At 38.0% G+C, this 16,234-nt stretch overlaps 1 protein-coding gene across 1 annotated transcript in view; it reads left to right on the top strand.

The window, feature by feature from the left end:
- Nucleotides 1-6,596: 6,596 nt before the first annotated feature.
- The window catches only part of OIT3 (oncoprotein induced transcript 3), a 29,917-nt gene continuing 20,279 nt past the window's right edge, over nucleotides 6,597-16,234 (top strand). The window contains exons 1-3 of the mRNA XM_077124972.1: nucleotides 6,597-7,188; nucleotides 10,703-11,077; nucleotides 11,846-11,953. Of these exons, the coding sequence (XP_076981087.1) occupies nucleotides 7,128-7,188; nucleotides 10,703-11,077; nucleotides 11,846-11,953 (544 nt within the window). The 5' untranslated portion in view covers nucleotides 6,597-7,127. The remainder of the gene's footprint in view (nucleotides 7,189-10,702; nucleotides 11,078-11,845; nucleotides 11,954-16,234) is intronic.

The raw sequence follows: 16,234 nt of genomic DNA, 5'->3' as shown, positions 1-16,234 counted from the left end.
CTTCAGATGGGTCCCTGGACCAGATAAGTTCTGAAATGCAGAGGTGCCAGCCTCCAGAACATCAACTTGTTCCATCTCCCCATCCCATATTATCAACAGCCCCTTCCAACATGAAAAAGTTAGAATGGACATAGCCCAAATACTCCTAAGGAGTGGGAGAATGATCAAAGGTGTTGATGGAGTTACACAGAGAAGGTAGGGTTTAACAAATAAGCATGATTACTGAATCATTATATTGATATTTCTTTTAGTCTCTGATATCTTAGAGCAGCTGGAAGTACAAACATAAAGTTGTGGAATTGTAACCCATACCAAACTCTGAAATCTATTCTACAACAAATTGTTGTGATGTGCTTTGTAATTTTTTTCGTATATATGTTAGTTTTTCACAGAAAAGAAAAAAAATTCAATTGTGATGAAAAATGCACAGATATATGATTATATTGTGAACCATTGATTGTGCGTTTTGGATGATTACGTGGTATGTGAATATATAATATATATTAATTTTAAAAAATTAATCATAGAATTACCATATGACCTGGCAATTCCACTCCTAAATATAAACCCAGAGGAATTGAAAACAGAGACTCAGACAAATTCTCATACACCAATATTCATAACAGCACTATTCACAATAGCCAAAAGCTGGAAACAACCAAAATATCCATCAACATATGAATGTATAAAGGAATTGTGGACTATTCATACAATGGAATATTATTCATTATCATTATCAATGAAGTATATAGCTAAAATGTGGATGAATCTTGCCACTTTATGCTAAGTGTGCTGGTTTGGTCTTAGAAATGTAAATTGGTAACCTAATAAATCCCCTTTGTAAAAGCCAGAATATATATGTGGGTTATTCTTGATGTGATAGTCCCTATTAGCTTATAGTTGTATCTTTCATTTTCAAATTCATTTCAAATTTTGAATCTGAATGAATTTTTCATTTTTATCAGATATATTCTTTTACGTCCATAGAGATCATTACATGGTTTTTCTCCATTGAATAATTGACATAATATTAGATATTCTAATACTATTGTCAGTTGACTGTGACATATAATTCACTCAGTAAATTTTGGATTCCATTTGCTAATATTTTAGCATCTGTATTCAAAGATGAGACTGTAGTTATGTTGTATTTGTCAGGTTTTACTCTGAGGATTATGTTAGCTTTGTAAAATTATTTTTAGAGCATTTAAAAATTTTCCACAACCTTTAACAATTTATACTGCATAGCAATTATTTTTGCTTTCAGGTGAAGAAAAAAATGTGTAAGAACACCTGGAGATAAAAATTTATTAAAGATAAAAATGGTACAGATTTTTAAACTTTCTTCCCTGGTTAGTGGGAGCTTCATACTTTCTACTTCTTGAATCAATTATGGTAAATTATATTCTTTTAGAAAATCATCTATTCCTTTGATATTTTCAAATTTGTTACCACATAGTGGTTTTTTATATTCCCTTTATTACCTATTGTTGTATCACAAGTATAATTTTGTGTGCTTGTGTTTTCTAACCTAATCCTTGATTAGAGTGGCTGGCCACTTTCTATTGTATTATATATTTTTTATTGTCCTATTTTTTCATTCTTTAAGCTCTGCTATAATCTTTATTTTTCGTTGGGCACATTTTGCCTTCCTAACTTATTAAATACTTGTATGCAATTTATTTCTTGTTTAAAAGTAAATGTATGAGGAGTGCACAGGTGGTTCAGTGGTAGAATGCTCACCTTTTATGTAGGAGACCTGGGTTTGATTCCCGGACCATGCACCGCCCCCCACCCCCCCAAAAAAAGAAAGTAATGAACGGGGTGGTGCGACTGTTAGAGACAGAACTCTTGCCTGCCATGCCGGAAACCCGGGTTCAATTCCCAGTACTTACCCATGCAAAAATAATAATAATAAAATAAATGTATGTATAGGTGCATGGGTTGTTCAGTGGTAAAATACTCGCCCTCCATGCAGGAGACCTGGGTTCGATTCCCGGGCCATGCACCCCGCCCCACCCCACCCCCAAAAAAGTAAATGTACTTAAAGTTATGCATTTGTCTCTAAGTACAATTTTGGTCATATCCTAAAACAATTTTTTTTTAAAAAAGCAGATGGCCCCACAGTGTTAGGGCCTTTTGCCTCTCACCTCTCTTTTCTTGTGAGAGTGCCCACATGTCCTCTCACATGCATTCCTAATAAACTTTCTATCTGCTTTTAAAAAAAAAGAAAACACATACTAAATGTCTGATTATGTTTAATACAGTGTGAGAGGAGGTACAGAGAGCCCCCATAGTTATGGTCCTGTATTCTGACAACTTATTGCAGCCTAACAGTCCTGAGACATGTATAAAGTGTAGGAAGAAAAGATTGAAAATGTTAAGCCATTATGTGCATTCAATAAATGATGTCTAATAATTCCACAACATTGTGCTAAACTTGCAGCGGACACTTTTTTTGTTTAAGGAAAGTAAAACCTATGATCCCTGCTTCTGTGGAGCTTACAATTAAAGTTTAAAGCATAGCTTTTCATTAGAGATAGTTTACTTTCTGATTGATTATAGGTAATGCAGTTTTACAAGGGAATCATGGACTTTTAGAGCTGGAAAAAGAAAAAGGATTCTCGAGTATGCTTCAGGGAATTGTTAGAAATGCTAGTTCTCTGGGTTTTACTGAATAAGAAACTCAGTTATAAGCCCTCCTGGTGATTCTGATCAAGAACCATTGATCTACTCAAGCATTGCTTTAAAGAGAAGGAAACTGAGGCTCAAAATTCTGTGATCAAACTGTCAACCAAAATGAGTTGTGGGGCTGGTGAGTATGGTGAATGTGGTAAATTGAAAGGAAAAATGTACTCAGATTAGGTCACATGCAACAGTTGTATTTTGCTTGTCAAAGTGTAATGGCAAGCACTTAGTATTTGCTTAAAAAAACAAATACAAGTACAAATAGGTTGGGTTTTTATCTGGATAGATATTATGACGAGTAGAACTTCTGAGATTTTGGAACTCACCAAAACTAAGTGTTGCAATTCATTTTTATCACGGCCATAATCCTTCAGTTCCCTGCACTCCCAAACAAAGTTCAAAGTGTTCCTGAGGCACTTTGTGGTTATTTCCTTAGGATAAAAGTATAGGTTAATTTTAATGGATTCTACTGAGTATACAGTTACCACTTTATAAAATGTTCATTTCCACATGTTCTTTAAATGCTCTTGTCTGGCTTGATGCTGTTATGCACCCCAGAAAAGCTCATGTTCTTTTTATCTCATCCTGTGGGGACAGACCTGTTGTGGGAGGGATCTTTTGATTAGTCTATTTCCATTGAGATGTGACCCAGCCCATTCAAGATGGGTCTTAATCCTTTACTGAAGTCTTCATGAGAGAATGAAAGAAAAGCCAAGAAAGTTTAGAGAGAGAGAAAAATACCTTGGAGATGCTAAGAGAGGAACCACAGACACTCAGAGAGGAGGCCACTGGAACTAGAAGCTGAAAACAATGAGGCCTGGGAGCCAAGGACCAGCAGATATCAGCCATGTGCCTTCTCATATGACAGAGGACCCCAGATGCCAGCAGCCTTTCTTCAGAGAAGCTATCTTTCTCTTCATGTCTTCATTTGGACATTTTCACGGACTTAAAACTGTAAATGATAAAGTAATAAATCCCCAAGGTAAAAGCAAGCCCATTTCTGGTATATTGCTGTCCAGCAGCTTTAGCAAACCAAAACAGCTCTATGTTGAACAACACTGTGGTAGTTAGGTTCAGGTATCAACTTGGCCAAGCGAAGGCACCTAGTTCTGTTGCTGCGGACACGAGCCAATGGTATGTGAAGCTCATCTGTTGCTGATTACATCTGCAGTCAGCTAGGAGGCGTACCTGTTGTAATGAATGATGTTTGATTTAATTGGCTGGTGCTTAAATGAGAGGGCTTAGCGTAGCACAGCCAAAGCAGCTCAGCATACCTCGCTCATCTCAGCACTCGCATCTCAGCCCAGGCCTTTGGTGATGCAGAAAGGAGTCACCCCTGGGAAAGTTGTTGGATTCCAGAGGCCAGGAGAGAAGGCCAGCAGAGATTGCCCTGTGCCTTCCTACGTGAGAAAGAACCTCAGTTGAGAGTTAGCTGCCTTTCCTCTGAAGAATTATACGTTAACCAATAGATCCCCTTTTATTGAAAGACAATCCATCTCTGGTGAGTTGCATTCTGGCAACTAGCAAACTAGATCACACACATCCTCCTCTGTGAAACTGTCCTCAGCTTCTGTGACTCCACTCTTAGGTTTCTGTTTACAAATCTCTGACTACTTCTCTGTCTCTTTTGCTGTGAACTCTTTCACTGCCCACAGCTGATATGTCAGGCTTCTCCAAGGTTCTATCTTGGACCACATTTTCCCTGGGTCCCCATTTAAGTTACCACTTATATGCTTGTCATTCTCAAATTGATACTCAAGCTCTCCTGAGCAAGAGACTGGTTTATTACACCACCTAACTGATCTATTTCCAGTCTTGCTGGAAAATTTCCATCCCATTAATTTCCTTCAGTGTCACCAGAATATTTTCATTTTAAAATTCTTATAATGCATTTTAGAAAAATTTAAAAATATGGGTAAGAGTTTATATGCAGTATGGAAATGGGGAGAAGGACCAAAAGACAATCAAGAAGCAACCAGCCAAGTGCAGAATGTGGAATATTCTACAGAACAAATGACTGTTGTTGTTTTTCAACAAATGGCATATGGAAAAAATAAGGGAGAGGGGACCATTATGGATGAAAAGCAATTTAAGAGACACAACCAAATGCAATGTGTATATCTTGCTTGAATCCTGATTCAAATCAATAGTGAAAAAGACATTTTTTTAAATAACTGGAGAAATTTAAATATGGACTGAGTATTAGATGATACTAGAGAATTATTCTGGGTTTTCATAGTTGTAATAGTATTGTGATTATATAAAAAGAAAGATATGTTAGAAATTCATGCTGGTGTATGAGTGAAATAAGATTAACAAGACGGTAGTAATTACTGAAGCTGCCTGTTCATTATTGGGTCTCCCTGCTTTTGTACACATTTAAAATTTTGCATCATGAAAAATTAAAATGAAAAAGCAGGCCAACTAGAAAGGAAAAAATAAGACTAAGAAAAAATGCCCTAACATCCGGGGAATGCTTGTTTATAGAACCAAAGGGCTATCTGGTAGAAGTCCTTGACTCCCATCAATCAATCCTGGCAGCAATTTTGAGTTTATCTCATGCACACGTCCTCTGCTTCTCTGCAACACATATGAAGCACTCAGATGGCTTCTTAGGAAGAGGAAATTGTGAGATTTTCTTTTTTCAGTTAAGAGTACTGCCATTTAACAAATAAAATTAATTGAGTAGATTGAAGTACTAGTGATCAATGAAAGGGAGTGGTAAGGGGCATAGAAAAAAAATAGGGGGAACAAAAGTTAAAATATATTGGGTAGATGGAAATACTAGTGTTCAATGAGAGGCAGGAGTAAGGGGTATGGCATGTCTGAGTTTTTTCTTTTTTCTTTTTATTTCTTTTTCTGGAGTGATGTAAATGTTCTGAGAAATGATCATGGTGATGAATATACAGCTATGTGATTAAAAAAAGAGCACTGCCATTTAGCAGTGCTACCCCTACACAGAGGCAGTTTATCAGTTCCAGAGTCATCCATTACTACAGTCAAAACACAACTTTAAAAAAACACACACAACTTAAGAAGCTAATGTCCAAATTGCCTGTGATAAAGGAAGTGATAAAGTAACTAAATATGTAAGTGATAAAATAACTAAATGCAATTTTAGATAAATGGAAGCCGCTTGCTATACCCTAAATTGTGCTTTTGGACACCATTTTTACCATCTTTGTTGTCAAAAACTGTGGTCCCCAGTAAACACTAAAATTTGTTTAATTGGACTAAAACCCTTAGAGGATGTGCCACAATAATTTGAATGTCACTTAGCATAGTAAAAAATTATGCCAAGAGATTGTAAAGACAAATTTAGGAACTACTTCCTAATAACAGTATCCCTTTCCCAGTCACTAGAAATTTGGTTATCAGGAAAAGTAGCAAAGATATGAGAAAGGGCAGAAATAAAAGTTGCCCAAATAATCAGGTCAAGGTTAAAATTGTGTTTCATTCAGGTCTTTGTTTAGTAAAGTACTGCAGAGAAAACCGAACACTTCCCCCTACCCTTCATTTTGCCCTTCCTCCTCACGTTATCGTGTTTGTGCGTGCTGATTCTCGGAAGTTCCACAACACCATAGTTTGTCAGAGAGCTAGCAGACTCCAAACCTGTAAACACTAAGGCTGTGTCTGGTAACATGCAATATGCTGGCCCCTATGATTTCCTCTCTTTTGTCTGAAAGTGAAACTCTAGTAAACTTTGTCATTTACTTCTCAGTGTGTTGTTTAGTTTCAAATTTTAAGCTCCCATCCCTAGCTTAGGGTGTTAGTGAAATAATAACACTAAGACATTTTTAATTTTCAAAAAGAAAAGCACCATAAAATACAGGCATTACTGCTTGAATTGGTGAAAAATAGGGCTTAAGCCTTGTTTTTGCAGAAAGTTTTGAGATCAGGAGACCATGCTAAGAATATGGACCCCATCTCACACCTGTCCTTACTACTATTTTTTTGTGCTATTGTTTCCATCACACAACTTTATCCTATCTTTATTTAGTGCCCAAAGTTATAGTTGCAACATTATGAAGTCAACCCCTAGAAAAAAATCATGAAACAAGATTTCGACTTGAGGGGATGTCCTTCATTTAGAGTTCCCTTCTGGATAAGATAGTGGCGGTATCATTCATTGCAGGGAATTCTTGAGAGAAAACAATAGGAGGATGAGGAATTGTGGGGCTTTTTTCCTAAAGAAAAAATATCAATAAAATAACCCTGTTGACAGTGTAAAGTAGTGCTTCTATCTGGGGTCAAGGCCAGAGCAGTGGACACCTTATCCCACTCATCCTCTTCCTCTGATAAAGCCCCTACCAGTGCTGATGAAGTCTTTCTTCATAAATGCCTAGAGACCTTTTTCTAAATGTGCTTGAAAAAGAAAGGGACAAAGCAAAACCAGTAGGAGGATTTTCCACTCTGTCTCTGCTGGTTGTTCCAGAAGAATGCTACAATTCCTGCTTCTCACCTGTCTTTCCATGATGATCACACCTGGGTCACCAATGGGTGAGTCTTGTGTAAAGTATTTAGCACAATGTACTTTTTGTTGTTGGAATGTGCTGTTGAGTACAGATGATTGAGAGCCAGATTCTAGTACCTTAAATACTGGTCATAGGATAGTGTAAGAAAAGTCACTGATAAGCTATGAAGACATGTTTTCAGAGAATATCTGTTACATTTCATTTAGCTTCTTGCCTGGGCATCCAAAATGGCCACAGATCTGCCATATTCCACAGCTTTCCATGAGCTTAATATTTCTTGGAGTGTGTGTAAAAGGAATTCTACACAACTATGCGATGATATTGTGAGCCATTGATTGTACACCATGTATGGAATGTTTATATGTTAAGAATGTTTTTATGTTATTTTTTAAAAAAGGAATTCTAACAAATTTTAAGAGCAAATGTATATATAGAGAGAGAGAAAGAGAGAGAGGGAGAAAGTAGAGATTTTTCTTATGAATGCAAGGGACTGAAAGCTATATCCCTATGAAATGTACAGGTCTGGAGAAACGACACTTCTTAGTCATGACATCTGAAAATAGGACCTCCATAGACCAAGTGAATCTTAAACTGTCTTAAACGTGTCAGGGTTGGCACGAAACTAGCTAATGCAAAGAAGAGTTTCCAGTTACTAACAAATTTCTCTAGTTTTCCAATAGAATTTTCAGTTCTAATTGAAGAGGTGGGTTGGGGGGAGAGAAGCATCTTGGCAGTGAGCAGCTCAACTATTGATTTGTTTCTTCAAGTAACTTGGACCTAGCTGTAGCACTTTTAAGGGTACACATTGAATAAGCTTGAGCTAACTTTCATTAATCATCCGATATCTGCCTCTAATAAGTAACCAAGAGTGAAAAGGTGGCCTCCCCTCAACTTCCACTCCCTTTTTGCCTCACTCTCATTCCTTGCTTACTTTCCCTCTAATACCTCCAGTATTCTCCCATACACTTTCCACCTCCCTTTTTGCAGCCATTCTAGGATGTTTGGCTTAATGCCATAAGCAAGAAAAAGGCGGGTGGGATTCGGGGCTGGGGTCAAAAGGTGGACACTTGCCCAGAAAAAGGGAAGGGAGGGGAGAAGAAAGGAGGAAGAAGGAGGCCAGGGTAAGGAGAGCTGGAGGGAAGGTGGAGGCAGCCAGGGCAGCTGGCAGGGACTCAACCTAGAAAACCTGCTGAGAAGCTCTCTGGCAGGCTCCAGCCTCCCCAGCCTGAACTTTGAAAGGAACTCACGGGGATGTTCTATTTGAAGCCCTCTTATTGGGGGAGTATATATCAGCAATTGAAGCTGCAATATGCACAATTCCAAATTTCAGTCTCCACACTGAGAAACTCAAAACAGAATTTATGATGAGTGGCCAGATTATAAAAGGATTGAGTTACTGCCTTTTTAAAAGGGGGTGGGGTGGGGTAAACATTTAATGTTAGAAAAGAAAATATTTGGTGGTTAACTTTTAAAAATACATATCATTATTTATTTATTTTACAGAAGATGGTGGGTAAATTTCCCATTTACACCGTATCTCACCTACAACAGGAGAGGAAGTGACTTTTTAGCAAATGGCATAAGAAAGGACAGTGAAATTTAAGGAAGAATTTTATAAATCATGAAGTACTTATTGAGAGAGGATTAAGGACTTCTGTAGAAGCTATTAAACGTTGAGTAGCTAACCATTTCCTATAAAATTAGAGTCAGGGAGATGAACCAAATATTTCTATGAATTTTATAATCATCTGTGAAATTGCCTTGAAAAACCTCACTTCGTAAAAAGGTCACAACTGTGAGAGGGAATAAATTTCCCTTCTGAAAGGGGAAAGGGGAAAGAGGGGCAGGCCACAGTGGCTCAGCAGGCAAGAACGCTTGCCTGCCATGCCAGAGGACCCGGAGAGGACCTGGGTTCGATTCCCAGTGCCTGCCCATGTGAAAAAAAAAAAAAAAAAAAAAAAAGAAAGGGGAAAGGGTCTAGTGTGAGAATATCCCCTCTCCTCAAGTGTTATCAAAATATAGACTAGTGCTCCATTGAGATACCTCAAGAACATTTTAAAGAAATAAGGGGGTTGCTCCTACAATCTGTAACTCTGGCAGTGCCTTATTTCTGAGACTGTGATATCCTACATATCTCCTGTCCCTAATTTGTATTCCTGTTGGGTCCATTAACGCTAGACTATACCCGCCACTACATGTGACTATAGTTTAAAGAGTAAACTTGAGTTTGAAATGTGGACCGGGAAAATCCAAAATAATTTCTGGAAAATTCCAATTTTATGACCATGGTCTATCCATATTTCTTGTGCAGTATTTGCTAATACTGAATTCCCTGCCCACAAAATGTCAGCCCTACTGTGGATTCCCTACCTGCAACGTTACTTACTTTCAGACAGATAGTATTCTCTAACCAGTGCTCCTCTCTAGAATTTCTTGGTTTCACAGCTTTTTCATAAGGGCAGTTTACCTAAATTAATTCCACATTTCCCTGAAATTGAGGGAAGCAGTGAGAATATTAGCTATATTGGTGTCTTTAGGCATTAAAATGTTTTGATGAGATATTTGTCTGTGTAATTTATATGCTAAAAATGCATCCTTGAAAATTTTTGTTCTATTATACCTAGGATAATCATAATATGGCTAATTATGAACACACAAAGTTCATGATATTTTTTAATAAGCTGGTGAAATGCATACCAAAACTGACTTTGAGGTTATCTTTGGTAACTATTTGCCAGTGTTTTTCAGAGCAAGTGGTATGTATCCCAGGCCTCTTCCTTTTCAGTGGAATGTGATTTACATGTTCATTATCAAGTCTAACTTCCTACTAAAGCAAAAATCCATCTATAATCTCCCTTATAAATGGCCATCTCAGTCTTTTTTTGACATCTCCAAAGACAGGGTGCTTACCAAATTGGAATGTAGTTTCTCCCAATACTGGATAGCTGAACTGCAATATGCTTGCCCATAACTATTTCTCCTCACAACAGGATGTCTAAATTCTCTTCCAAGAGCCTGTTCCAGATTTTTGAAAACTGATATGCATATTCTTTCATATTCTCTTTTCCAGACTACAGTTCACAGCTTCCTCCTCAGTAAATAATTTTTAGGCCCCATTCTAAGTTTTCTCAGCTTTCTCTGGACATCAGGTTTGTCTATTGCTTTCCATAGAGTATTGTGTATGAACACAACACTCTAAATATGTGCCGTGTGCAGAATTCAGAAGATTATAATCCTAATCTTCCTTGGTCTGAACAACTGTAGTTCTATCAAATGATCACTCTGAATAAAACGTTCAGTCCAATGCTAACATTAAACTTTAAATAGGCTCAAAATAACTTTGTAAAAGTCATCTATGAAACACATTTAAGTCAACTTGAAGTAACTTAAGTGACTGCTTTGGGGGACTTTAGATCATTTATCATTTCTTTCTTGAGCCCCCAAAAAGACAAAATGCAAGACCAAGAAGATGAACTCCAGCTGTTACCACTGTAGTTTGATATCACGAGGTTCCTCTTAGGTGTCCTTTTCCTTCCCAGCCCTAGATCCTTGTTCTGCATACATCAGTTTGAATGAGCATTGGAGGAACACTGACCACCAGTTCGATGAGTCCCAAGGTCCACCAGTATGTGACAATCATGTGGACGGGGAGTGGTATCGCTTCACTGGCATGGCAGGAGATGCCATGCCAACCTTCTGCATACCAGAAAACCACTGTGGAACCCATGCACCAGTCTGGCTCAATGGCAGCCACCCCCTAGAAGGTGATGGCATTGTGCAACGCCAGGCCTGTGCGAGCTTCAATGGGAACTGCTGCCTCTGGAATACCACAGTGGAGGTCAAGGCTTGCCCTGGAGGCTATTATGTGTATCGTCTGACTAAGCCCAGTGTCTGCTTTCATGTCTACTGTGGTCGTGAGTACCTGCCCTGTGTTCTGTCTCCTCTCTCCCCAAGACCACAGATTGGGCAGAAAGGAAAAATGCCACATGAAATTCAGTTATTGGTGGTGGTATTATCTCAGGATCTAGAGTAATATTGCTGGGGCCACAGATACCTCCTGTTTGTAATTTCTGAGGTCTGTTTTTAGATTTCTGAAAAATTCCTGAAAAAATAGAAAAAGAAAGAAACTATGACTTTGATCAATGTATTTTTCCTTTATTCTAGTCAAACAAAACAAGAGTCAAGTGTAGGTTTAGGTTTTCTAAATAGTGGATTGCCAACCTTCTTGAATGTGGAAGACCCCTCTTTAAGATATACATATTATATAAAAGTCATGTACATCGTAACATTGTGCTTAGCATCATTAGTGTTTTTTAATGTAATAAGAAGCTACCTGAGATCAGTAATATTTAAAAAATCAATTTCTGTAATATTAGTCCCATCAAAACCTGTAAATAGTGTACATAGAAGAATGGGACCTAGTGTTTATATAGTCTATTGCCTGCATGTGGTGAGGTTTTAGATTTGCAGCAAGTCCACCTGAAGGTCTATGGAACCAAGTTGGGAACCATTAATCCAAATGACAAAAGATGCTCCTGGATTATGTAAAACCCAAACAGTGTGAATTCCCTTGATGTTGGCTAGCAGCTCTTATTCCCTGATAGAACTAATGAAGTTTTCTAATGAGTGAGAGTGTCTGCTGGTCCTTGCCCTAGCGAGTGGTGATCTTTATCCTTCTGCAGACTTTTATGACATCTGTGATGAAGACTGCCAGGGCAGCTGCTTGGACACCAGTGAGTGCATGTGCTCCCCAGGAACCGTGCTAGGCCCTGACAGACAAACATGCTTTGGTAAGAAACTCATTGTGTCATAGAAACAAACTATTAAGATCAAAGGGGTAAATCAGAAACGCTCCTTGCCTCAGAGCACCATCATTTTCTTCTAGTGCATGACTTTGAACACTTCGGGTGGAGTCTGCTTTTTTGTTTCATGACTAACCAACAAGCCAAATTCTAGAGTGATCAGGATTCTAATATAGTAGCCATCCGCCACATGTGGTTATACAATTCTTGAAATGTGACTAGTGTGACTGAAAAACTGAATTTTTATCAATTTAAATGTAATAGCTGATATTCAGTTCGGTCATTGGAAAACCAAAAACATTTGCGATAACTTGAGTAACTCTTTCAGTTTCCCAGCTGCTAAGACAAATACCGTACAATGGGTTGGCCTAACGATGAATATTTATTGGCTCAGTGTTTCAGAGGCTAGAAAGTTTGCTTCCTCTTAGGGGTCAGTATCTTCTGGTTGGCCAGCAATCTTTAGGGCTCCTTGGTTTTTCCATCACATGGCAATGCATATGGCCACATCTTCTCCTTTCTCTTCTGGGTTCCATTGACTTCCAGCTTCTGACTGCTCCCTGTAACTTCTCTCTCTGTGTCCAATTTCCCTCTCTGTGGCCCCCTCTATAAGCCTCCAGCAATAGGATTAAGACCCATATTGATTATAGGGCCACACCTTAACTGATGTAATCTCATCAAAAGTTCCTCTTTACAAAGGGTTCATATCCAGGGGAATGAACTAAGATTAAGAACATGTTTTTCTGGGGTACATAACTCTAAGCCACCATACTAACTATAATTTTTTTTTGCTTTAAATACAGATCAAGTGTTCCTAATGAAAATTTACCATCCTGATTAAGATGTGCTATAAGTGTAAAATAAACATCAGATTTTAAAGTCTAGTACAAAAAAGGATTGGAAAATATCTCGCTAATAATTTTTTTTGATATATATATATATATTTTGCATGGGCAGGCACTGGGAATCGAACCTGGGTCTCTTTGGCATGGCAGGCAAGAACTCTGCCACTGAGTCACTGTTACCTGCTCTTGCGCTCTCACTAATAATTTTTAATACTATTCTATATTAAAATTAAAATACTTTGGATGTATTGGGTCAAATAAAATATGTTATTAACATTAATTTTACCTCTTTCTCTTTTATATTTTTTGATGTTGCTACTAGAAAATTTTAAATTACATATGCAACTAGCTTTATATTTTTGTTGGACAGCACTGGTCTAAAATTATCTAAGAACATACTCCTACACCTTCACTAATATAATTTTGGCATCCCTGAGTAGCAAGAAAGGGTAGTTGGATTATTTGTAGGAAATCCAGGGTTTTAGGATTATATATGTGTTCTGTTGTCCATAAGTAGAAAGAAGCAGAGTAGAAAAAACGAAGATTGAAGATCATCTCTCTTTCTCTTTAATGTTCTGAAGTGTTTTTTTGGTAATCAAACTCAGATTTAAAACAGGTATGCCAAGAAAGAGAAGGACTGGTCCCCCCTTCTCAAAGAAAAACAGTAATAAGGTCAGGATGGGATAGGGGATTCGAGTGAAAAGGGGTATAAAAGGCTTGTTTTTTTTTTTTTTATTCATATTTTTTACTCATCTGTCCATGCCCTAGATAAAGGGAATTTCAGACACAAGGTTTTCACAATCACAGTCACATTGTAAGCATTATATCATTATACAATCATCTTCAAGAAACAAGGCTACTAGAGAACAGCTCTCCAGTTTCAGGTACTTCCCTCTAGCCACTCTAATACACCATAAACTAAAAAAAAACTATTATATAAACTATATAATGCTTAAGAATAATCTCCAGGATAACCTCTCGACTCTGTTTCAAATATCTCAGCCATTGACACTTTATTTTGTCTCATTTCTCTCTTCCCCCTAAAAGGCTTGTTATTTTAGAAAAGCTTTTTTTTCCATCTCAGCTTCTAAATATACACCCCCACCCCCACTCCCCATCCACCATACCTTTAACAGCACTAGGGGGCTTGCATAGTCCTTTTGAAAATGATAAAAACATAATGATAAAAATTTTGCGGTAAGCGAGGGGTGGGTCCTGGGAGTTCACCCGCCCCCTCTCCCCCTACCCATCCCCGTCCAGAATCTGTTGGGAAATATTTGTCTTCATTTTAAGCCAAGAGTTGATTGCTCATTTCTTTGTTTTTGTTTTAATAACTTTTAATAGGTTATATATGCAAACAATTCTAAAATCAAACAACATGAGACGGTATACTGTGAAAGCTCTAGTTCTCTTCCCCCAATTTACTCAAAACTTGCTCCCTCAATTGTCTCCCAAGTAAGCTTATATTATTTTCTTACATATGTTTCCAGAGCTTCTTCATGAAGATATGAAAATACAAATATGTATGTTCATCACCCTTTTTTACACCAAAAGGAGCATACTATACACTCTCTACAAATCTACTGCTGAACAATTTGTCTTGGAGATCTTTGCCTAACAGCACGTAGGGAAAAGGTCCAAGCTCCTACTGGGGTGTGTGGATTATAGGGAGTTCATGAATCCCCTAAAATTATAGTGAAATGTTGTGTCTATTTGCATGTGTTAATCTCCTTTTAGCTTTTATTTAAACGGAACATATTTTAATTATTTTATATATTTTTTTCAGAGAGGAAAGTAATAAAGCAGACATACATGCATCCAGATTTAACTATAGTTAAATTTTGTTTCAGTTTTGTTTTTTCCAGAAATAAAATCTTACAGATGCAAGTAAAGTCATCTCACTCTGTACCATTTTTCCTCTCTTATCCTCCAAGAGCAATCACTGCCTTAAAGTAGTGTGTGTTTGTCCTTCTGGTCCATGTTTTTATGCTTTTATCATTTTTATATGTACCCACAGCAATATGTAGCATTGCTTTGTGTTCTTATAATAAACATTAAAAATAATAGTTTACTGGATGGATTTGATTTTCTCCAAGGTATACACATAATGGTAGAATTGTGTAGACGTAGAGTATATAAGTTAGGCTGCAAATACCATAGGCAGCTTGCTGTATATTTTTATTGGGCAGCACTGGTCTAAAATTATCTAAGGACACACTCCTACAGTTTCACTAATGCAATTTTGGCTTCCCTGAGAAAGGAGAGTGAGATTATTGTAGGAAATCCATGGTTGTTGAATTGTATGTGTTCTGCTTAAATAAGTAGTTCTCTCTCTCTTTCTCTCTCTCAATCTCTCTCTCTCTCTCTCTCTCTCTCTCTCTCTCACACACACACACACACACACACACACACACACACACACACACACACACACACACACACACACACACACACACACACACACACACACACACACACATACACAGTCCCAAGATAAGCAGCCCTGGAGCAGTCTGAAGGCCTCTAAGTGAACTTCCGGTTCCCTCGGGCGTGGCTCTCTCCTCGTTCAGGGAGGCTGCTGGTGCCCCGGCACCCATTTGAGCGAAGGGGAAGCACAGTGAGGGAGGGGGAAGAAGAAGCCTTGATTTTCTAATGTCTTCAACTGTATTTTGTTGAAGTTCTATACAAGTTCTATAATTTTTGTCCTCAATTCTACCTCTTTGTACATACTTCTTTCATTTTGGTTTCTTTTCTTTCTTTGTTTTATTTAGTGATTAAAAAAATCCTTTTGTTAGGAATTTTTCTGGATTATTCTGTCATATCCAGTTTTAGGGTACAAAGGTTCCTATCTGTCACCTTTAACAACTCTTTCTCATAGTGGATCATTTTCTCATGTGTGGTGTTTTATGGCAAATCCTCATCAATGGTAATTGTTTCACCTGAGTTTTTATTCAGAGCAGTTTTTCAAAAGCTTGTCAGGCATCATCTAGTCCAGGGCAAATTTTACATCGATTCCTCAAGTTCAGCATTTCCATGCTGTGTGGGGAAGTATAAATTCATACTTCAGCCATGTCAGGGCCCTGACTTGGCCAAGTTTTGATTTCCTGTGACGCCTTCTCTCTGTCTTGGAGACTCATGCAGTGAACTTCCTGATTACTTCCATGGGCCTGTGGGCAATTGTTCTACTCCCCATGTCACTAGGAGGATACCTTTTCCAGGATCCTGGACTTAAGCAGAGGTTTCAGTTCAGCTCACCTTCTCTCCTGGGCCCAAGGCCATGGCTCCTCTCATCTCATGGGTGTTTAAACCCCAGTTCCTGGCTTACATCCGACATCCACATCAGGTATTCCTGAGGGCCATGACAAAGTTAGCGCACAAGCTTTTTTTGTTTATCGAAGGAAGGGTTTCTACATAGTTCAGGCCCCTT

This window comes from Tamandua tetradactyla, chromosome 13, assembly GCF_023851605.1.
Source record: "Tamandua tetradactyla isolate mTamTet1 chromosome 13, mTamTet1.pri, whole genome shotgun sequence".
Classification (NCBI taxonomy): Eukaryota; Metazoa; Chordata; class Mammalia; order Pilosa; family Myrmecophagidae; genus Tamandua; species Tamandua tetradactyla.
The sequence above is the reverse complement of the archived record's forward strand: the minus strand, read 5'-3'. Positions and strand labels throughout refer to the sequence as shown.